At 48.9% G+C, this 23,697-nt stretch overlaps 1 protein-coding gene across 1 annotated transcript; it reads left to right on the top strand.

Annotated features, from left to right (window-relative positions):
* Positions 1–1,000: 1,000 nt before the first annotated feature.
* Positions 1,001–22,098, top strand: LOC118025122 (mitochondrial calcium uniporter regulator 1-like). The gene is made up of 2 exons (XM_035027454.1): positions 1,001–1,012; positions 21,135–22,098. The coding sequence occupies exons 1-2, from the start codon at positions 1,001–1,003 to the stop codon at positions 22,077–22,079; spliced, it is 957 nt and encodes a 318-aa protein (XP_034883345.1). The 3' UTR covers positions 22,080–22,098.
* Positions 22,099–23,697: the final 1,599 nt, after the last annotated feature.

Genomic DNA, 23,697 nt, shown 5'->3' with positions numbered 1-23,697 from the left:
AGTCTATTTAAGTGTCTGACTCTTCATTTCAGCTGGGGTAATGATCTCAGGGTTGTGAGATGGAGCCCCACGTCGGACTCTGCGCTCAGTGGGGAGTCTGCTTGAGATTCTCTTTCTCCCTTTGCCCCTCCCCCGTTCTCTCTCTCTAAAACAAATAAATAAATCTTAAAAAAAAAATAATAACATCACATAACTAACAAGTGTCATCCCCACATGCAAAACCAAACCACTGTATAAAATGGGTGTGCCCTGGGTGGGTGAACTAGACTCCCCACTTTTTCTTGTTAGTATGAAAGAACGCTGTATTCAGACAGAATCTTCCATGAAAAACCTGGAAGTATGTTTCTGCTCCGGTTGCAGGCGCCCCTGGCCACTTCTGTGAGGTCCCAGGCCCAGGAGCACATTCGAAGGCCCGCGGTCTTCCTGTGGACTTCCAGGCCCGCTCTAAGCCAACCCCCGCCCCGCCCTCCCCCGACCTGGATGTGACACTTCTTGGTGCCCCGACTTGTGGATTGCCTTGGAAGACACTGGCTTCACATCACACACAGCGCGGCTTATCTCGTGAGGATGCAGAGCCCCACTCCTGGATGCCCTGTCACGGCCAGATCCCTGGCTTCCGAGAGGGTTTGGAGGCCAGCCCACCCCCTGCTGCCCAACCCCTCCCCTGCATCCAACGCAATCAGCCTGGCTGCATGGGGCCAATTGCTTTAAATAAATGTTAATCCTGCTCTGAGCTAGATTGGCAGGGCCTTTGGGACGGGCTAGAAGGAACAGGGCTACAATTTTCACACACACAACCCCCCGCCAGAGACATTTTTTTTTTCTCTTGGGCCAATCTTTTCATTGAGACTGCTGCCGTTTCATCCCCTTTTATTCATAAAAGTGATGTTTCAGGAGACATTGCTGGCCCTTGGACTTCTGTGGCTGGTCAGTCCGTCCTTCAGTCACTGGGTAAACGTTAGGTGAGCGCCTACTGAGTGCCAGGCGCTGCATTACACCCATGGACGCGAAGGTGAGGAAGATGCTTCTTCTTCACGAGCCCCAGGCCACCGGTCACGCCTTCGTGCTTCGCTAGCCCCAGGACGTTGTAGTGGACATTTGCTGGCTCTTGGCCACCCAGCACTCATTTCCCCTAACGGCTCTCTGGTTTCCTTTCCCACGACCTGCCCCCCGTCCCGGAGAGAGGCCTGGCTGAGACAAGGAATCAGGCAATTTGCCCTCTGCTCATGGAAGCCATGGGGGAGGTCTGAAGGTTTTCTCGACCACAGTTCTGCCTCTCTGTGATGCAGGGAGACCAGAGCCTGATCCCGCCACCCACGTCCCTCCAGTGAACCCCACCCAGGACCTGAAAACGAGGTCCAGAGAGGCAGCAGAACCTGACTGTGAAAAACTTCTCTTCTGCGTACCCTACTTCTGAGCCTCCCTGTGGGTTCTGGGCTCCTCCTGAGTTTCTTTCTCTTCTCTTCCTTCCTCTTCCCTTCCCTGTCCTTTTGACAGCCAGAGCTGGTCTGTGCCATTTGTAATCAAGGAACCCCGGCCAGGGGCGCCTGGGTGGCTCAGTCAGTTGGGTGTCTGCCTTCAGATCAGGTCATGATCCCAGGGTGCTGGGATCGAGTCCCGCATTGGGCTCCTGGCTCAGCGGGGGGCTTGCTTCTCCCTCTGTGCTCTCTCTGTCTCTCTCTCTCTCTAATGAATAAATAAAATATTAAAAAAAAAAAAAGAATCCCGGCCAACCCGCCAGGTTCCAGGTGTTACTCAGGTGCCTCTAACGTGCTTGAAACGGACGTAGCTGAGCACCTGCTCCAGGCCTGGTACTGTGGACACACTGAGCTGGAAGACGAGACACAAACAAAGTGTAAGTGCTACCATGTGAGAGATGTCATGGAAAAGGAACAAGGGAGGGTCATCCAAACTGAGTTCCAAGCTTTGGCCCTTTAACCCCACGCCCCACCCCACCCCCCCGTCAGCTTTCTCCACACGGCAGCTGGAGGGGCCTTTCACAAATCAGATCAAGCCATTGCCGGGCTCAAACCCACCGATGGTGCCCTGTCTCACTCAAATTGCGAGTCGAAGTCCTACAGGGGCGCAAATGACCTGCTTCCTCAGCAGGGGACTCGGTCTCCCGGACCCTGTGCCACCGGGCCAAGCTCTCCCCGGCGGGACAGGACTGCAGGACTGCAGGTGGTGGGTGCATAGCCCACCTCCCTTGCCAGTGAGGAGATGCCGGACTTGACTTTCTCCACTTTCCCTCCTCACCTCTGACGGGAATGGCTGCAGCCAGAGTAGCCTGGAAGCCACGAGGTGAAGGTGGGTCCTGAATAACGGACCCTGAGGAGCCGAGTGGCCTTTTTTTTTCTTTTTCCTTTTTTTTTTAAATAACAAAATGCACAGCAGTGCCTCCAAGCCAGAAGTGAGGGGCCGCACTTTGCTGCCCTCTTGTATTCCTTCATCTATTTCTGGGGATTTGGGCTTTTCTTTGTCATTTTTAGTCATCAGCATGCTTTTTTCTTGCATCTCCTCTTCTTTTTTTTTTTTAAGATTTTATTTATTTATTTGAGACAGAGAGAATGAGAGAGACAGAGAGCACATGAGAGGGGGGAGGGTTAGAGGGAGAAGCAGACTGCCCGCCGAGCAGGGAGCCCGATGCGGGACTCGATCCAGGGACTCCAGGATCATGACCTGAGCCGAAGGCAGTCGCTTAACCGACTGAGCCACCCAGGCGCCCTGCATCTCCTCTTCTAAGCGGCAGCTTTTACTTCGCTGTCGGCTGGGAAACCAGATAATCGAGTTTCTTAGAACAATGACTAGGGTAAAAGTGAACGGGTGCTGAGGGAGGCCGAGAGGGTCTCCTCTGACGAAGCGTGTGATTTCGTGCAGAGGCTCTGGGGTGTCAAGAGCTTCTCAGAGACTTCTTGTGCCTTCTTCTTGTTTTCTTGTGTTTTCTAGACATTGGAGGTTGCTGGAAAGTAACCTCAGAATGAGTGAGGTGTGACTGCCTTCTCTCTTCTGAGGAAAAAAAAAAATCTCCTTACTCCTTACTACCAGCATTGTGGTCCATGGACAAATACTAATCAAATTCCAGCGTTTTTTTTCTATAGAAATGGACACATTTTCCTTTAGTTTTTGTAAAACAGTAAATAAAGGGTCAAGAATCGTTGGGAGAATAGGAGGGAGGGGTTGTCCTGCCGTGTATAGAGATTTATCATTAACGAAGGTAGACAGAGAGCATGGAACTGAGTGGAAGACCCAGAGAGGGATCACATGCTGATGGGAACTTGGGCTGTGACAGAGGTGGTGTTACTTCAGATCAGTGGGGAAAGAAGAGACCACTGGATCATGCTAGCAGAACAAGTAGAAAACATATGCAAAATATAACATCAGATCTCTTCCTCAGACTCTACTCAGATATTTTTTATTTTTATTTTTTTTTAAGATTTTATTTATTTGATGGAGAGAGAGCACAAGCAGGGGGAGTAGCAGAGGGAGACGGAGAAGCAGGCTCCCTACTGAGCAGGGAGCCTGATGCAGGACTCGATCCCAGGACTCTGGGATCATGACCTGAACAAAGGCAGACACTCAACCTACTAGGCCATCCAGTAGCCCCAGTAAATAAAATCTTAAAAAAAAATCAGCCCTCGGGGTGCCTGGGTGGCTCAGTCATTAAGCATCTGCCTTCCGCTCAGGTCATGATCCCAGGGTCCTGGGATCGATCCCCGCATTGAGCTCCCTGCTCAGCGGGGAGTCTGCTTCTCCCTCTCCTACTCCCACTGCTTGTGTTCCCTCTCCCGCTGTGTTTCTGTCAAATAAATAAATAAAATCTTAAAAAAAAAAAAAGTCTCAAATACACAACCTAACCTACATCTAAAGGAGCTAGAAAAGGAGTAACAAATACAGCCTAAAGCCAGCAGAAGAAAGGAAATAATAAAGATTAGAGCAGAAACAAACGATATAGAAACAAACAAGCAAAAAAAAAAAAAAAAAAGCCAGTAGAACAGATCAACAAAACTAAGAGCTGATTCTTTGAAAGAATTAATAAAATTGATAAAGTGCTAGCCAGACTTATCAAAAAGAAAAGAGAAAGGACCCAATAAATAAAATCATGAATGAAAGAGGAAAGATCACAACCAACATCACAGACATAAGATTAGAAGAGAATATTATGAAAAATTATATGCCAACAAACTGGGCAATCTGGAAGAAATGGACAAATTCCTAGAAACATACAAACTACCAAATGGTCATAAACAAACCAAAAAATGCTCAACCTCACGAGTAATCATGGGGAATTCAAATACCAATAATGAGACCTCATTTCGGTCTGATCAGATTGGCCAAAATTAAAAAAAGCCTGATCACACCATGTTGATGAAGACAGGGGAAAAGGAGAATGCATAAATTTCTGGTGGGAATATAAATTGGTGCAAGCCTATAGTTCCTTATCTGCAACTCCCAAATTCAAAAAACTCTGAAAACTGCAAGTTTTTTTCACCCCTAGGTTTGCTTGCCTTAAATGCACCTCAGGACAAAACCTGATCCAGAATTGGAAGCAGGGTCTCGAAGAGATATTTGTACCCCCATGTACATGACAGCATTATTCACAGGAGCTAAAACACAGAGGGGTGCCTGGGTGGCTCAGTCGGTTAAGCGGCTGCCTTCGGCTCAGGTCATGATCCCGGAGTCCTGGGATTGAGCCCCGCATCGGGCTCCCTGCTCAGCGGAGAGCCTGCTTCTCCCTCTCCCTCTGCCTGCCTCTCTGCCTACTTGTACTCTCTCTCTGTCAAATAAATAAAATCTTTAAAAAAATAAAATAAAATAAAAATAAAACATGGAAACAACCCAAGTGTCCACAGATGAATGAATAAGCAATGGATTTCACCTGAGCTGAAATCAAGAGTCAGATGCTCAAGGGGTGCCTGGGTGGCTCAGTCGGTTAAGCATCTGCTTTCAGCTCAGGTCATGATCCGGGGGTCCTGGGATCCAGTCCCGCATTGGGAGCCCACTTCTCCCTCTGCCTCTCTCTCTCTCTGTCTGTCTCTCATGAATAAATAAATAAAATCTTAAAAAAAAAGTCAGATGCTCAATTGACTGAGCCACCCAGGCGCCCCAAGTTATTTATAGTCTTAATTAGTCCCATTTAATGTGATTGTTCATATAGTTTACTTTAGAAATATTATTGTTTGATTATGGGTGCCCCACTGGGAGTCTTAGGTACTATGTGGCACATCCACAATATAACATTTAAACATTTTTATATTTTAAACATTTTAAAATTTAAAATGGATTTCTCTTTCCTTTTTGTATAGTTCTAAGAATTTTAACACATGTATAGATCTGTGTAACTACTACCACAATCAAGATACAGAACAACCCCAAACAATCTCTATTTCTCCCCTTTATAATCACACTCTCCCTTCAACCACGCCTATGCCTGGCAGCCATTGATCTGTTTTCCATCCACTAAACTTTTGTCTTTTCGAGAAGAAATAGAATCATTTAGCATATTACCTTTTTTTTTTAATTTTTTTATTCTTATGTTAATCCCCATACATTACATCATTAGTTTTAGATGTAGTGTTCCATGATTCATTGTTTGTGCATAACACCCAGTGCTCCATGCAGAACGTGCCCTCCTCAATACCCATCACCAGGCTAACCCATCCTCCCACCCCCCTCCCCTCTAGAACCCTCAGTTTGTTTTTCAGAGTCCATCGTCTCTCATGGTTCGTCTCCCCCTCCGATTTCCCCCGCTTCATTCTTCCTCTCCTGCTACCTTCTTCATCTTCTTTTTTTTTTTTTCCTTAACATATATTGCATTATTTGTTTCAGAGGTACAGATCTGTGATTCATCAGTCTTACACAATTCACGGCGCTCACCATAGCACATACCCTCCCCAATGTCTATCACCCAGTCACCCCATCCCTCCCACCCCACCCCCCACTCCAGCAACCCTCAGTTTGTTTCCTGCAATTAAGAATTCCTCATATCAGTGAGGTCATATGATACATAGCATATTACATTTTTAAGATCAGAACCATTCTAAAACTGGAAACAATATGGTCCCAAGTGTTTCAGAGGAACTTTTGAGAGCTGACAATATGCAACTATTTGCCTAGAAACCTCCCCTCAGGTTTGTATGAGGGACTTATTCGAGAATCTTCATGGCAGTGCTATACATAACAAAAAGGGAAACAGCAAACAGTCTATCAGTAACAGAATGGATAAATAAACTGAGATTTATTCATACAATTGAAAACTATACAAATAGCATTTTAAAAGAATGGATCAGAATGTATCAACATGGATGAATCTCAGAAACATGAGTGAAAAAGCAAGTTTCAAAGGAATTTATTTACACAGTATCTTACTATTTATAAACACATATTGCTAATATAGGTATTATACATATACATATGTGTATTTATGTATGCATATATTATTAATATAATATTGTACATTTTGATATATAGCCATGTAGTAAAATCATATATGGGTAGACAAGAAGGATCTACAGTAACTTGAGAGTAGTGGTTATCTAAACAGGGGAAGAGGAGAAGAGCTTTCGATTTATCAGAGTTTTTTCCTGTTTGTCTTTTTTTAAAAGAAATACAGAAACTGCAAAAAAAAAAAAAAGAAATTGGAGCAAATATGGCATGATGTTAATATTCGTTAAATCTTTGTAGGCAAGTACATGGGTGTCTGTCATAGTATTTTTTTGTACCTTTTTATTGAAAATATTTCATCATTAACTTTGATTCAAACTGATTAAAGAGAGCACCTGAGTGACCACTCACCCTTTCTTTGACTCTCATCTCCCATCCACTCATGGGCCAAACCTTTATTGAGGGCTCACCCTACTTGATTATGTGCAGAGGGCACAGAATGACAGAACTGAGTGGTTTTCCACCCTCAAGGAGTCCACTGTCCATTAGAGCAATAAATGTGTGAATTAAAAGAAACAAACAAATGCCCAAACCTCCACAGTATGGCAAATGTTTTCCTGGAGGTATGAGGTACAGCGGGAGCAAATATAAGGAAGCCTGATCTACGCTAGAGGAGGAGAGGGAACAGGCAGTCAGAAGCTGCTGTGGAGACTTTTTTTAAATTTTAATTTAAAGATTTTATTTATTTATTTGAGAGAGAGAGAGTGCACATGAGCAGGGGGGAGGAGCAGAGGGAGAAGCAGACTCCCTGTTGAGAAGGGAGCCCGATGCAGGACTCGATCCCAGAACCCTGGGATCATGACCCGAGCCAAAGGCAGAGGCTTAACTGTCTGAGCCACCCAGGCACCCCCTTTTAAAAATATTTTAATTGTGGTAAAATACACAACCTAAACTCTATCATCTCAAACATTTTTAACTGTACAGTTCGGGCGTTAAGTACATCCACACTGTTTTGCAGCTATCACCCCCATCCCTCCGTAGAACTCTTCATCTTGAAAAACTGAAACTCCATACCCATTGAGTAATAACTCCCACGCCCCCCCTTCCCTGCTCCAACCCTGGCAACTCTTCTGTCTCTATGAGTTTACTACTCTAGGTACCTCATGTCAGTGGAAATGTATCGTATTTGTCCTTTGGTGACTGATTTATTTCACTTAGCACAATGTTTTCAAGGTTCATCCATGTAGTAGCCCATGTCAGAATTTCCTTCCTTTTTAAGGCTGAATAATATTCCAGTGTATGGTTATCCATTCATCTGTTGATGGACACTGGGGACACTTGTTTCCACATTTTGGCTACTGCGGAAAATGGTGCTATGAACATGGGCATACAAGCATCTCTTTGAGTTTCTGCTTTCCATTCTTTCTGGTCTATTGCTGGATCATATGGTAATTCTATTTTTAATTTTTTGAGGAACTGCCAAGCCATTTTACACTCCCAGCAATGGTGCACAAGTGTTCCAATTTCTCCACATCCTTATTGACACTTGTTATTTCCATTCTTTTTAATGTTTACTTATCTAAGCAATCTCTACACCCAGTGTGAGGCTGAGATCAAGAGTTGCCTGCTCTTCCGACAGAGCCAGCCAGGCATCCCTGGCTTTTGTTTTCATTTTTTTGACAGTAGCCATCCAAATGGGTGAGGTGGTATCTCATTGTGGTTTTGATTTGTATTCCCTTAATGAGTAGTGATAGTGAGCATATTTTTAAGTGCTTATTGGCCATTCATAGATCTTCTTTGGAGAAATGCCTATTCAAGTTCTTTGCTCATTTTTAAATCGTGTTGTGTGTGGGGTTTTTTTGCTGAGTTGTAGGAGTTCTTTACATATTCTGGATATTAACCCCTTATCAGATATATGATTTCAAAATATCTACTCCTTTTGTGTGGGTTGCTTTTTCTGTTGATTGTGCCCTTTGATGCACACCATGGAGATTTTAAAGGGTGGTGGAAGTCAGCCTGTTAGGGCAGCAGTGGAGTGAGGGGAAGGTGTTCCAGGCACAGGAAACAGCCTGTGCAAACACACAGGGGAAAGAAAATGTAAGCAAAATGCAAGTAGTCGAGTCTTGCTAGTACACGTGTGGAGGGGGTAGGAAGCTGGGAGAGGTGAGGCTGGAGCATGCCCAATCACAGTAGGCCAGCTAAGCAGCTAGGACTGTGTTCTACCGTACTGCTAGGTTCAAGGAGTGCTTCCAGGACCCCTGCCTCAGCAGCACCCAGGGGGAGCTTGTTAAATACGCACATTCATGCTGCCCCAGCTCTGACCTACCTCTGGAGTGGGGCCCCGGGACGTGGGTTTTAACAAGCCCCTGGGATTTTCTGACATCCAGTCAAGTTTGAGCACTGTCCAGAAGGCCATGGGGAGCCCCCGAGGAGTCGGGCTAGGGCGCTGGAAAGGCCGCCCAGAGTGTTCTTCAGGTTGGGGCGCCCCGCCCCGTCCTCCCGCCAGGCCCCGCCCCGCCCCGCCCCGTCTGCGCCTGCGCCGGCCGGCTGCTCTCCCCACCCTACCCCCCGCCCCTCCGCGGAGCCGGGGTCGCCGAGGGGTAGCGTTGCAGCAGCCAGTCCCGCATTCCTCTCACTTCCCGCCATTGTCCCTGGTTCCTGTGGCCGCGTCTCCGCACTCGACCCGGCCGCCCCTTGGCCCCGAGGAGTGGTGAGTCATATCCGTTCTCCGCGGTGACATAAACCTCCGCGCAGCGTGGCCCGCCTCCCCGGCCGGCTCGGGGCGCAGGCGCCGCGCGGCCCTTCTCGGCCTGCAGGGGGCGCCAGAGCCCGCAGCTCCTTCCCCCGGCGCCCGCGCGCGTAGCCAGCACCCTGCCCGCTGGGAGGGAGGGGGCCCGGGAAAGGCCTCTGACCCTGCTCTTCCCCACCACCTCTCCGGCTCGCGGGAGCCAGACACTGACGGTCACGGATGGGGAAACGGAGACCTAGGGCAGGGGTGTGCCTTGAGCAAGGCGGCGCACCCGGCACTGTCCGCCCCCCAGGCTCCTGGGTTTCCCACAGACCCGCAGGTGTTACTTTTATTCTCCTCGCCACCCCCACGCCATGTACTGGTGTTTCCAGTACAAAGTTGGCAGACAGTATGCCCTAGATTCTGATTATTTGTGGGCCCTGAAACATGGTCGCCCCTGTAACCAGCAAGAGCCGAGGGCAGCTTGGGTTCCTCCTGGGAAGCAAGTGGAGTCTGCTGTTTTGGGCAGAGCTCCTATTCCCTGCGCTGAGTGACCTTGTCACCAGGTGCCCCTCACCCCGACCTGCGCTCCCCATCTCCTCTGCACGCGGTGCTGGCAGCCTGGACCCATACGCTCCCCTCTGCTTTCCCTCCAGGTTCCAGAGAGGCAGGGAAACTCACTCCAGTCCAGGTATTTCAGGTTATTTCACAAGACCAGGGCCATCCAAGGGCGCCTTCCTTTAGGAAACACAGAAGGAGTCATGCGAAGGCCACACAGTGAGCTGGGACTCACACCACACCCGTCCTACCTCACACCTCTTCACTTCCTTCCATGCTGAATGCGACCTGCAGGGCCCAGCATCTGAAATGGTGAAAGGACTCAGTAAGTGGTGGTTATTGCTATTACTCAGCAAGTTACCTACCTCTTGGTGCCTCAGTTTCCTGGAATTAGATGAGCTCATACATGGAACGGGCTTGTAGCAGTGCGTGGAGGCTGATAAGCACCTACAGCCTTCCAGAATGTGGGCTCCAGGAAGGCAGGGACTCCTCCATTGTCTTTCTTTGTGCACTGCTGTATCTCTAGCACCTAGAGCACTATCTGGTACAAAGTAGGAGCCCAGTAAACACTTGTCGAATGAATGAATGTTAGCTATTATTATTGCCTAGGCTGATTTTACTTTAGGATTTAGACCTGTCAGGGCAGGTCTGGAGGAACCGAGAGGAAGATTCTTGAGGGTCTATTTGCACAAGGGATAGAGGGCTCCCTGGGAAGAAGTCATCCTAAGGAAAGAGAGTTGAAGAGGATAAAAGAGGTTTGCGGACAGGGTGAGAAGAGGGTGATTCAGAGGAGAAGATCCTTGGTGCTCACACTTGAGTCCCAGGAGCACTGCTTAAAAGAGTGGACAGTTTCATGAGTATGCCAGAAGGAACATCAGCACTGTCTGTCAATGGTGGCTTCTTGAAAGTTTGGCTTCATACCTCCTACAGACACTGAGGATTTGGTTTTTTAAAAAGTCAGCATTTTTAATGTGGGTGGTTTAGTTCTGGGAAGCATACCTCCCAAGGCAGAGCACCTGGGAGACACCTGCAGGGCATTCCCAGGAACATCTGCAGGAACGGTTGGGGACAGAGCCAGAAAAAGCCAATTCCTGTTACATGTGGCCATATTTCTGTCAATAGACTGATGGGGGTTTGGAGGGCTTGGGCCAACACAGCTCGGAAGGGTAGCCCTGTCAGGGTTCTCTTAGTGGGGAGTGGGCTTGCTGTCTGTGGAAGTGCTCATGCAGGGGTTGAACTACCTCTCTGGGGGATAATATAATGGGCGTCCACCATCGGATGAGAGCTTGGGCTAAGTGGACCTCAAGGTTGCTACTCTGAAGCAGAAATAGTGAAGCAGAGGGGTGCCTGGGTGGCTCAGCATGCGACTCTTGATCTCAGGGTTGTGAGTTCAAGCCCCATGTTGGGCGTGAAGCCCCATGTTGGGCGTCGAGCGTACTTAAAAAAAAGAGGAAGGAAGGAAGGAAGAAAGGAAAGAAAGAAAGAAAAGAAAAGAAAAGAAAAAAGAAAAGAAAGAAGTAGAGGGCATTTCTGAGACCACCCAGTACTGGTTCTGCCACCATGATGCCTTGGGAATTGACGCTCATGGGGAATGGAGTTTGCCATGAATTATTCCTGGCTGATTTACTCTTCTTCCTGAGGGGCAGGATAGCTCTGACCTAACCTTGCCCTTCCACCTCGTGACCTGGCTGCCCTTGATGAGACAGTGAAGTGTAGTGGAGGGAGCCTCCAAGAGTCTGGAGTCGCCAGATCTGGGTTCATATCCCACCTCCACCACTTCCTCAGCAAATCCTCTTACTTCTCTGAAACTCAATTTCTTCAGCTATAAACTGAGAATGAAAATATTTACTACTCAGAGTTGCTGCAAGATGATGTGTTCACAATGTCTAGCACATAGTAAGAGCTTAAAGAACCTCCATTCTCTCTGTCTTGCTTCAGCCCAGGGGCCAGGCTTTGCCCTCTTGGAGAGAGATGAGATCATTCTTGAAAAGAATATTGAATGTTGAAAGGGTCAAGTGGCAACTCCCTTAACTTCTCCACTCCCAGTCGATTCCCTTTTAAAATGGGGAAAGTGGGAAGGGGTTTCTTCAACTACAGCTGGCAAGTCCTGTAGCCTTTCCTAGATGTGGAAGAACATTGCAAACCGGGAACGCTGAAGGTCACAACTTAGCTTTCGCTCTCCAAACCAGTTGAGTGTTTCCACCCCTGAGCCCCACCTCTATTTCTAGCACGCCAGCAGTGGTGGGAGGTGGTGGGCTCTGACATCTCCCCAAACTCAGAACCCCTGCTCCCTCTCCCATTGGCTTGTTTTGTGACATTGAGAAGTCTCTGAGTCACAGTTTTCTAACCTTGGGACGAGGACAATGACAGTGGCTTTGCAGGGTTGCTGGGAGAGTTAAATAGTGAGCGCTATGTAAATGTTTACTAAATCACTAGAAATGTGGATGGATTAAAACAGACCTATGTAAATAGATAGATGCATAAATAGATACGGAGACTGCAGCTAGATCAAGCCTTCCCTTCCTAAACCTCCTGCTTCTTCTGAAAACTTCTCTGCCAGACTCCGCCCCTCCCAGTTCTGGCCCCCACTTCCTCTGACCACACCAGTGAATTCAAGGCTTGGGGACTATGAAGGATGGTTCTCCTTCACAAAGAAGTGGAAGATATTGAAAACCACCCATCCAACTGTCATCACTGCAGACCCCTCCTTTGTGGTAGCATCTTTTAAGACATTTACATGCAAAAACTCCTATTTGTGTTCTTTTAACAGCCCGGAAGGGGTGATAGGAATAAATATTAGTCACTTAAATTCATGAAAGGGAGCCAGAGAGACATGGAAAGCACTGGGGTTTCCCCTTTCAAGCCCCAATCAGCCAGCCTGGAGCCACGAGGTCCCATCATAATAATCACCACTACTTAATGGGTGGCCCCTAGTGCCAAGGATTCACACAGCTTATCCAGTGTCAGGGGTCCCCTTAGGTCAGTGTGAAACCACCATGTGACAGCTGAGGAAATGGAAGTCAGCCAGTGAAGTGACTCAAGGACACAGAGCCAGAACTGCTGAACGGGGATTCCAGACCCAGGTCTAAGGATGCCAAAGCCATTGCCAGTGGATTCTGGTGTCCTGACACTCTCCACTGGGGGAGCGAGGCCTGATGCTTCTCCTAGGCAGAGTTCAGGCCAGACACCATGACCAGATTGGGAGCAAGGGCCACCTGGACCCGCGTGCTCATCTTCACCAAACCTGATTGTGCCTGGGCTCTGCCTCTGCACCCTCCGAGGCTCTCAGACTTGTATCAAAGGAGCAGAACCACTCTCTATAAAGGGATTTGCAAGGGACACCTGGGGGGCTCAGTCGGTTAAGCATCTACCTTCAGCTCAGGTCATGATTCCAGGGTCCTGGGATTGAGCCCTGCATTGGGCTCCTTGCTCAGCAGGAGCCTGCTTTTTTCTCTGCCTTCTTTGTGGAGATGCTGAGCACACAGCCTCCCCAGGAGTCTGAGAAGCTGCAGGAGGATCCCAAGAAGTCAGAACAGTGGCAGGCTGGGCAGCTGTCCTCCCCCCACCCCCAATCAGGGTCAGTCAGCAAATAAGAGATAATATGTAAGCTACAGAAGGACCTGCCCTTCCTTTCTGGGCATTAAAAAAAAAAAGTTTGTATTAGTTATCTATTGCTGTGTAACAAATTACTCCTAAACCTAGCAGGTTAAAACAACATAAATTTATTATGTCACACTGTTTCTGTGGGTCAGGAATGTGGCAGTGAGTCCGCTGGGTGATGCTGTCTCCGTCTCTCATGAGGTTACAGTCAGGGTGTCAGCCGGGCCTGCAGTCAGCCGAAGGCTTGGCCGGGGCTGGAAGACCGACTTCCGCGGTGGGCCGCTCTCATGGCGGTCCCCTGGAGCCCTCCGCTCCTTGCCCCGTGGACCTCTCCATTGGGCTGCTTGAGTGACCTCATGACATGTCAGCGTACGGCTCCCAGGGCAGGCGACCCAAGAGAAAGCGAGGCAGAAGCCTTGGTCATCAGGAACCACCATGTCTGCAATCTCTTACTTGTCGCTCAGCTCTGTCCTCTGTGAGAGAGGCCCTTGTAAGAGCGTGAATATCAGGAAGTGGGGGGCATTGGGGGTCTCTTGGAAGCTGGCTACTACGAGGGACGCCAGGGTGCTACTGAAATCAAGAGGTCCCAGGAGCTTTACCAGGGTGCCCTGCTTTCCCAACCAGTTGGAGACCTCTTCAAGTTCACAGACAGCCTCCCACCTGCTGACTCTTCCCCAGAATCCCAGCCACACGCTGCCTAAGCATCCCCACTTGGAAACCCAAGCGGCATCCCCAACTACTACGCTGGGCAACGCTGAACTTCTGAATTTCCCCAGACCTTCTCCTTGCATCCTTTTTCCCATCTCAGAAGTGGTAACTCTGTCCTTCTGGTAACTCAGTCCCGAACTCGGATATCATCACTCCTCTTCCCTTTGTCTCATTTGCCATGGCCCATCCACCACCAAATCCTGCTCGCTCTGCTTGCAAACAGATGTGGGGTCCACCTGCGTCTCACCACCTCTGCTGCTGCCCCCTGGGCTGCACCCCATTCTCTCCCGCCCAGGTCACTGTCATTGCCTCCCGACCGGTGACCCCGCCCCTGCCCCGTAGTGTCTCCCTACGCGGCAGCCAGAGCGATCCTGTTCAAAGTGGGTAAAGGTCATGTCATTCCTTTTCTCAGACTCCTGCAATGGCCCCCACAGCCTCAGAGTAAGAGCCAATCTCCGCAGTGGCCTGCAGGGCCCTGCACCACCTGACCCCCAGCTCTCCTGCCTTCATGCCCTCGTGAACCTCACCTGTCCCCTCTGCCCCTCACCCCTCTGCTCCAGCCACACTGGCCTCTGCCACACATCAGACCCTCTCCCCTTTAGCGCCTCTGCTGTTCCCTTCATCCGAGACCCTTCCCTCAGAAGCAGCCAGGGCTCAGTTCCTCAGGTGTCACCTTCTCAGTGGGGTCTGGCCTCATCCCTCCCATTTAACCCAGCAACCCTCACACCTCCTACACACCCCACCTATCTTCCCTGATTTATGTTCTTCCACTGTACTCCACATTTCCCCATCTATTGCCTGACTTAGTTGTTTATCTGTTCACTGTCTGTTTCCCCCTTTGGAATGTCAGCTGGATGAGGGCTGAGACTGCTGTCTGTTTTGTTCACTGTTGTGTCCACAGAGCCTACAGCAGTGGCTGGCAGGTGCTCAGGAAGTACCCAAATAAATAGCAGATCCTCAAAGATACGGTTGTGTTAGACCCTTCTCCAGTTGCTTAGGGTTCCGGCTACAGTGGTGCTGACAATTGCCTTGGGCAAGTCACTTCTCTGCCCCTTGGTTTTCCCCTCTGTGAAAGAGGGATAATAAAAACAAATATCCCAAGATACCGTTATGTGAATGCAATGAGCTTAGGGACCAGCCCACTACTTGGCACATAGCAGGTCTTCCCGGAGAAGAAGGTGCCTTGTCCTGCATACTCTAAAAGTCTTCCTGTCCTGGTCATGGGACATCTGGGCCTCCAGGGCTCTTGGCCTTTGGGATTTTCCAGAACCGGATCAAGATCTCTTATGATTGCCAGTATTTTTCCACTGTAAAAAACCAATCTCTCTGAATTCTGCCCCTGAGAGTCACGGAAAGTTATGAAAAGGCTCACGGGGCAGCCCTGTCCACTGAGAGATCCTCTCAGGAGAGAAAGGAACTCAGAGGACACTTCACCTCATGGGACCGCAGATCTTGAGCAATACCCTCATCACCCACACACTAAATTACAGAAATCACTCATTATATCTGGAGACACCTTGGAGGAAAGTTTGTCCAGAGTCTGCAGACTGGCAGCCAAGTGCTAGAGGGGACTCAGGGACCAGATTGTTCTGTCAGGCCTGCACCACATTTTGAACACAACAAAATCTGAATACCTGTGGGCAGGTCAGGAGAGTCAATGTCTACAGACCCCGCCGCTCCCTACTGCCTCACACCTAGCCAGATTTGCATATTTGCTTTGTTTGCCTGGACCCCCAAGCAGGCCACCTGTGTACTTCACAGGCAAGACTGTAAGACACTGACTCCTTGGAAAATCATCTCAGCCTCTTGCTAATAGGATCGTTTCGGATTCCTATTTAGCCAGCAGTTAAGAGCACAGTCATCCGTATCATCCAAAACCATGGAGTCATTTCCAGGCCCCTCCTTTTTGATTCTTGACTGCCCCCCCTCCCCACCATTTTTCATACTCACCTCCTGATCCTATCTACTTAGCTCTAATAGGAGGGGAGCCAGGCTGGCTGTGCTCTTGTCCAGGATACCCTTCCTCTGCCCCATTGGCACTTGCTGAAGGTCCCTGGTCCTGCATCACCTCCATTGAGAGTTCCCTGTCCTGATCCCCAACCAGCCTAATCTGGCCACGCTGTCTGGATGGACACCTATCAGGGCATCTTTCCCTCTGGGTTGCACTGATTTCTTTTAGGATCTGCTTCCCCCACCGGACCATGAACTCCTTGAGGTCAGGGATTGTAAATTACTTAGCTTTGTGTACTTAGGGCTCAGCTGATGTGGGTACTCCATAAATGGGTCCTGAAACTGTAATAGAAGAAAGAATGAATAAATGAAGGAAGGCAGGAAGGCAGGAGAGAAAGTAGGAAGGAAGAGACTGATTCATTTAATTTGCTCTTCGCCTTCCACACATTTGCTCAGCAGGGTTCTGCCGCTGGAAACGCCCAGCCCTATCCGCTTGGATGTGTCCACCACACTTAAGAGGAATCCTGGGGTCATCTGACTGGCTCACTTGGTAGAGCACGCGACTCCTGATTTCAGCCTGGTGAGTTCAAGCCCCACATTGGGCATAGAGCTTACTTTGGGGAAAAAAAAAAATTTTTTTTTTAAAAACCTAACAACTAAAAAAGAGGAACCCTGGGCCTGGGCCGGCTGTACATGACAGTCACCCCACCCTACCCCTGGCCACCATGTCACACCCAGTTTCAGCTCCTGGGATTTTTGTTGTAAATTTTATGATCTAACATATATGCCAAAAAAGACAAATAGTGTACATTTGGGTGAATTTTCAAAGTGAACATATCCATGTAAGCAGCACCCAGATCAAGAAAGTGTAAATAACCCTGTTGCCAGTCACTACTCTCCCCGGGGCTGGCCATTATTCTGGCTCTTGCCACCATGAGTTTTCCTGCCTTTTAATTTCTATAAATATGATAATATAATATATGCTCTTTTGAGTCTGACTTCTTTTACTTAATGCTGGGTTTATGAGATTTATTGAGGTTGTGGGTTTTTTTTTTTTTTTTAAGATTTTATTTATTTATTAGAGAGCAAGCGAGAGAGAAACAGCATGAGAGGGGAGAGGGTCAGAGGGAGAAGCAGGCTCCCCGCTGAGCCGGGAGCCCAATGTGGGACTCAGTCCCAGGACTCCAGGATCATGACCTGAGCCGAAGACAGTCGCTTAACCAACTGAACCACCCAGGCGCCCGAGGTTGTGGTTTATTCATCCTCATTGCTATATAAAATTTCATGATATAATACTCCACGATTTATTTATTCATTCTGCTGCTGGTGGACATTTGGGTTGTTTCCAGGTTTGGGTTATTCGGACTAGTGCTTTTTTTTTTTTTTTAATGGAGGGGTGGGGGGCAAGGAGGGGCAGAAGGGGAGAGAAAGTCTTTTTTTTATTTTAAGATTTTATTTACTTGTTTGAGAGAGAGAGTGAGTGAGAGAGAAAGAGCACAAGCAGGGGGGAGGGGCAGAGGGAAAGGGAGAAGCAGACTCTCCGCCGAGTAGGGAGCCCGATGTGGGACTCAATCCCAGGACCCTGGGATCATGACCTGAGCCGAAGGCAGATGCTTAACCAAATGAGCCATCCAGGTGCCCTGAAGAGAGAGAACCTTAAGCAGGCCTCACTCCCAGAATGGAGCCCAACACGGGACTTGACCTCACAACCCTGAGATCATGACCTGGGCCAAATACCAAAAGTAGGCCGTTTAACTGACTGAGCCACCCAGGCGCCCCCAGACTGGTGTTTTCATGAGCATTCTTGTACACATCTTGGGGAACATGTGCACACCTCATCTATCTGGGTGGGAATAGCTAAGTTGTAGGCGAGGCGTATACTCTCTTTTTGTAGAGACTTGCCACTTTTTTTTTTTAAGATTTTATTTATTTATTTGAGAGAGAGAGATCACGAGCAGAGGGGAGGGGTAGAGGGAGAAGCAGACTCCCCGCTGAGCAGGGAGCCCGAGGCGGGACTCAATCCCAGGACCCTGGGATCATGACCCGAGCCGAAGGCAGACACCCAACCGACTGAGCCACCCAGGCGCCCCGAGACTTGCCATTTTCCAAAGTAGCTGTGACCATTTCACTCCCAGCAGCAGTGTGTGAGAGTTCTAGTTGCTCCATATTCTCACGGCTGCTTGGCATTATCTGTCTGTCTGTGTCCAAATATTCTGGTGGGTGGATTCTTTTGTTTTGACCACACATTCCATCTCACCGGCAGTGCGCTCTGGCTCCCTGAGTTTGGGGTGGGTTCTGGAGAACCAGCTCCTCTGGTCCTCGGCTCTTTCCCTGCAGTTTGGATCTATAGCTTGTGTCCACTCCTTCAGGTCTGTAACAGGCCTCTCAACTGTGTCAGAGGACCCCCTTCCATGCAGAGCACTCCACCCTCAGATGACAGTACCCCGCAGTGTGGACCACCAGGAATGAGGATGGGAAGGGGGAAGAAAGGCATAAGGAAGCTCTTCTTCGAAGCCCATACAGGCCCTTCTCAAGACTACAGCTCACTTAGCTGGCCACCTGTGGGCCCTTTTCAGGTGTCATACTCAAAACAATGAGTAGGCATAACAAATAATTGAATAGGGGCACTCGGCTGGCTCTGTGGGAAGAGCACATGACTCTTGATCTCAGGGTCAGGAGTTCAAGCCCCACATTGTGCATAAAGCTTACTCTAAAAAAAATTAAATATAAGAAGTAAAATTATAAAACTCGTAGAAGAAAACATAGGGTAAATGTGTATGACCTTGGGTTTGTCATTGGTTAGATGTGACTACAAAAGCACAATCAAAGGAAATGGGATAAACTGGATGTCATCACAATCAAAAACTTGTTTTTCAAAAGACAATATCAAAAGAATAAAGACAACACAGAGAATGGGAGAAGATATTTGCAAATCATTTATCTGATAACAGGCTTGTATCTAGAATATTTAAAGAATGCTTAGGGGCACCTGGGTGGCTCAGTCGGTTAGGCATCTGCCCTCAATGAAGGTCATGGTCTCAGGTTCCTGGGATTGAGCCCCGCATTGGGCTCCCTGCTCAGCGGGGAGTCTGCTTCTCCCTCTCCCTCTGCCCATCCCCCCACTCCTGCGTGCGTGTGCGCGCGCGCTCTCTCTCTCTCTCAAATAAATAAATAAAATCTTAAAAAAAAATAAAAATAAAAAAATAAATTAAAAAAAACTTGGGGGATGGGAAGAATGTTCTAAAATTGTGGTGATGGCTGCACAACTCTGAATATACTAAAATCCATTGAATTGTAGACTTTAACGTGTTGAAGTATATGGTATGTGAATTAGATCTCAATAAAGCTGTTATAAAAAATAATTAAGGGGGCACCTGGGTGGCTCAGATGGTTAGGCGTCTGCCTTCGGCTCAGGTCATGATCCCAGGATCCTGGGATCGAGCCCCGCATTGGGCTCCCTGCTTGGCAGGAAGCCTGCTTCTCCCTCTCCCATTCCCCCTGCTTGTGCTCCTGCTCTCACTGTCTCTCTCTCTGTCAAATAAATAAATAAAATCTTAAAAAAAAAAAAATAATTAAAAAGTCGTTGAAATCCTCACTGCTGTTCCTTGGGAAAATGCTGAAAGGGAAGGTATGGGTTAAATGGATAGTTGGCCCCCCCAACCACCAAGATATGTCTGCATTCTAAGCCCCAGAACCTGTGAATGTGACTTGATTTGGAAAAAGGGTCTTTGCGGATGTAATTAAGCATCTAAAGAGGAGATCATTCTGGATTATCCAGGTGGACCCTAAAACCAACAGCAAGTGTCCTTATAAGAGAGTCACAGAGGAGAGATCTGCAGGGAGAAGGCAGGGCTGTGTGGAGACAGTGACTGGGGTGATGCAGCCACCAGCCAAGGGATCACTGGAGAGCCCAGAGGCTGGGAGAGGCAAGCATTCTCCCCTGGAGCCTTCAGAGCACCCCGCCGGCACCTTGATTTCAGACTTCTGGCCTCCACAACTGTGAGAGAATGAATTTTGGTCTTTTTAAGCCATCAAATTTGTGGCAATCTACCTGGTAGAGCCACCCTAGGAATCAAGCACAGGGAATTACTCGAATCATGCCCCAACGCTTTTAAAGGCCCACTTCCTCAAGTGTCTCTGTCCTTCTGTCTTTCTGTCTTTCTGTTCTTGCATGAGGGGCGCCTGCTGCCTGTCTCCCTCTTGCCTCCCTCCCAACTCCAGTGCCTTCCATGGCAACCCAGCTGGGGCCTCAGCACTTCTCCTGTTCCACCCGGAAAGCCCAGGAGCTGGAGCTCTCCTTAGCGGTGGCAGGAAGAGGAGAACGTGAATGCCCTTCCTGCCTTTCCCTGTCCAGATCTTTCCAGGGAATAGCCACATAGTTCTCCCAACTGCCCTTTGATTTCTCCCCAGCCCTCTTCGCCAACGTCCTCCCCATCACTATTTGGCCTTTGAAACAACCCGGGAACCAGCCCACTTCTCTCCATCCCTTTGTCTCTCCTTTGGGTTCAGGCCCCCAACTTCTCCCCTTGGACCACATGTCAGGTGTCCTGCCCCCTCAACCCATCTGTCTCAAGTCCACTCGGGCCACTCTAACAAAATACTACGGTCCTGGTTCATGGAGGACCGTACCCTCACTGCATACTTTCACTCTCAGTGGTGAAAGGGGCGAAGGCATGAATCCCAGAGCCCTCAGGACCTCGTCACCCCGCTAAGGCCCTACCTCCTGATACCATCACCTTGGGGGTTAGGATTCCATCATATGAATTAGGGGGAGAGACACAAACACGGGGTCTATAGCCCCACCCTTCACACTTCAGCCCCAGAAAGTGTTCCAGCAGCGCAAGTCGGAGCATGCTATGCCCCAGCTTAGACCCCCCTCAGTGTCTCCCTCTGCTCTAAGCCTGTATCCAAAGTCATCAGCCTGGCTTGGGAGGGCCTCATCCTCCTCTTTCTCCAGCCTCCTCAGTGCCCTACTGACAAGCACACTCCTCTCAATCTCCTTGCTCTTGCACGGGTTGTTTGCTCCTCCTTGAGCGCTCTGCCACCCCCACCCCCCAGTCCCCACACTGGCTCCTCCTCAGCCTTTGGCCCCAGCCAACACTTCCTCAGAGGAGCCTTGTCTAATCCTCTAAGTTAGGCTGAGTGGCTCCTGCTCTGTGTCCCCCCAGCACTGATATTCATCTCCAAGCTCACCTACCATACACTATAGCTGCTGGGACTTCATGGTGCAGCTCTCTGGGCCATTCTTGCTCATCACTGGACCTCCACTGCCCAGCCCCGGAACGTACTAGGCAGTTCGTATCAAGAGATACTGCTAACTTCATTATTTAATGAATTGGGGGAGCTGGGCAGGGGATTGTTGACTCACTATCCAAATTTAGAAGAAGGGCAATATGGAACAAGGAAAGATAAGACTGGGGTGCCTGCCCTCCTCCTGTGCCACAGCCAAGTGGCTGCCCTTGCTTCCTCCAGGACGGACCTAAGCCCTTCTGCTGGGAGCCTGCAGCTGGAGCACAGGAGAGATCTGGAGCACAAAAGGAGAGATTTCACCTCTTGTGGGAACAAGAAGCTCTACTTTGGCACCCATGCCTTAGTGTGTTTACTCGAAGAAAATGGGTTCCCAACCCAGCAAGCGGGAATCACTGCCTCTGCATTGGTCAAGATCATGGACACCAACATGGGTATTGTCTACAAGGATATGGTCACCAAGATGCAGCAAGAGATCGCTGTTCAGCAAATAATGCCTCAGATTGCTAATGTGAAAAAAGGTATTATTTTGGAGAAGAGTGAATTTTCAGCCCTCAGAGCAGAAAATGAGAAAATAAACCTTAAATTACATCAGTTAAGACAAGTAATGGATGAAGTAACCAAAGTCCAAACAGATACCAAATTAGACTTCAATCTAGAAAAGAGCACAGTGCAAGAATTGTATTCATTGAATGAAAGGAAGCTGCTGGAAATGAGGACAGAAATGGTGTCATTGCATGCCCAGCAAGATCGGGCTGTCACCCAAACAAACAGGAAGATAGACACTGAGGTCACTGGCCTCAAAACCATGCTGGAGTCTCACAAGCTCGATAACATTAAATATTTAGCAGGGTCTGTATTTACGTGCCTAACAGTAGCTCTGGGATTTTATCACCTGTGGATATAATAAAGTGCCTATTTAAAGAGAGAGAAAAAAAAAAGAGTGGGGCGCCTGGGTGGTTCAGTCGGTTAAGCGTCTGCCTTTGGCTCGGGTCATGATCCCAGGGTGCTGGGATCGAGCCCCATGTCAGGCTCCCTGCTCAGCGGGAAGCCTGCTTCTCCCTCTCCTCCCAGCTTGTGCTCTCTCTCGCTGTCTCTGTAACTATCTGTCTCTGTCTCTCAAATAAATAAATAAAATTTAAAAACAAAAGTCTTTAAAAATTAAAAAAAGGTAAGATTGCCTTTGCTGAGATCATAATATAAACTAACATTTATTAAGAATCTTATAAACTTTAGGAGCCTTTAAACACATTTAGTCATTCCACAAACATCTGAGCACCCACTGTGGGTCACATACTAAGAACATGCATGTGGATAAAACAGTGCTGGTCCTGGGGCACCTGGGTGACTCGGTCGGTTGGCAGAGCCAGAGAGGCCAACCACACATGTTGAGCAACCTCAGGAGAGGTAGGCCTAAGGCACCCAGAGGTGAAGTGACACCCGAGGCCACACTGTTACTACCTGACAGAGCTGAGGCTTGAATCCTGGCGTGCCTGGTTTCAAGTAGCTCTTTTTTACAAAGCCATCCTGCCCCAGGGATCGCCTTAGACAAGGAGCCTGGAGTCCCTACGCAGGGGCCTTTCTTTTCAATCATAAGGCGGTGAGGCTGTTCTATCCACAGATGGGGCTTTGGTTGGCAGCTCTGTAAATGAAAACACTGCCCTTTGCCCCGGGAGACTTCCTCTAGCTCTTTTAAGAAAAATTCCTCTGCCTTCCAGTCCTTCCAGCCCTTGCCAAGGACCCTTCAGCCCTAGACTGAATTACTGCTTGATAGACAAGGTCAATTTGGCAGCAGCTGGGTCCCAGAGTCTCGCAGAGCTGTGCAGTGACCATGGTCAGTGGCCGGGCTAGGTCCGGAAGCTGCTGGCCCCTCTCCTGGGCTCCCTCCTCTGCCTGCCTGCTGTCCCTCCTGCTGGCTGGAGGGCAGACGGAACAGACAGGAAGAGCGCAAGACAGTCTGGTGGCCAAGCCACACACCGGCTCCTGTCTGGGCCTCTGTCCCTGTGTGTCAGGCAGCCAGGTCTTCATGGGGCCCTGCCACCTCCCCATCACACCCTGAGGATGCTCCTTCCCATGCAGAGTGTCTGCTCAGTGTCCACCTGCTGAATTATTGTCTAGCACATTCGGTAGGGGGGTTTCTTTTAGAGTTCTTTGACCGGATTTTAACACGTGTCTGGGAGTGAGGTCCCCATACACAGCACCAAGCATTTTGGACACTGTGTACCCGGAAATGACATCAGATCCCACAGATCGAGGGCTCAGTCTGACACAACTGCTTCCCCCACCTCTTCAGACACCAGTCACAAGCCCCAGGCTGTTAACGTGCGCTGCAGACTCATTTGCTAGAGTGGCTCACAGAACCCAGGGAAACACCTAGTTTCATTTATCAGTTCACTAACGGATATGATAAAGGATACTAGACATAGAGATACCTGGGGCAAAGTCCTGAACAAAGGAGCTTCTGTCCTTGTGGAGCTCGGGGCCCTGCTCAGTGGCACAGGACAATGGCCTGGTTCCCCAAGCTT

Source organism: Mirounga leonina, unplaced genomic scaffold (genome assembly GCF_011800145.1).
Source record: "Mirounga leonina isolate KUSES-001 unplaced genomic scaffold, KU_Mleo_1.0 Mir_200, whole genome shotgun sequence".
Taxonomy (NCBI): domain Eukaryota; kingdom Metazoa; phylum Chordata; class Mammalia; order Carnivora; family Phocidae; genus Mirounga; species Mirounga leonina.
The sequence above is the reverse complement of the archived record's forward strand: the minus strand, read 5'-3'. Positions and strand labels throughout refer to the sequence as shown.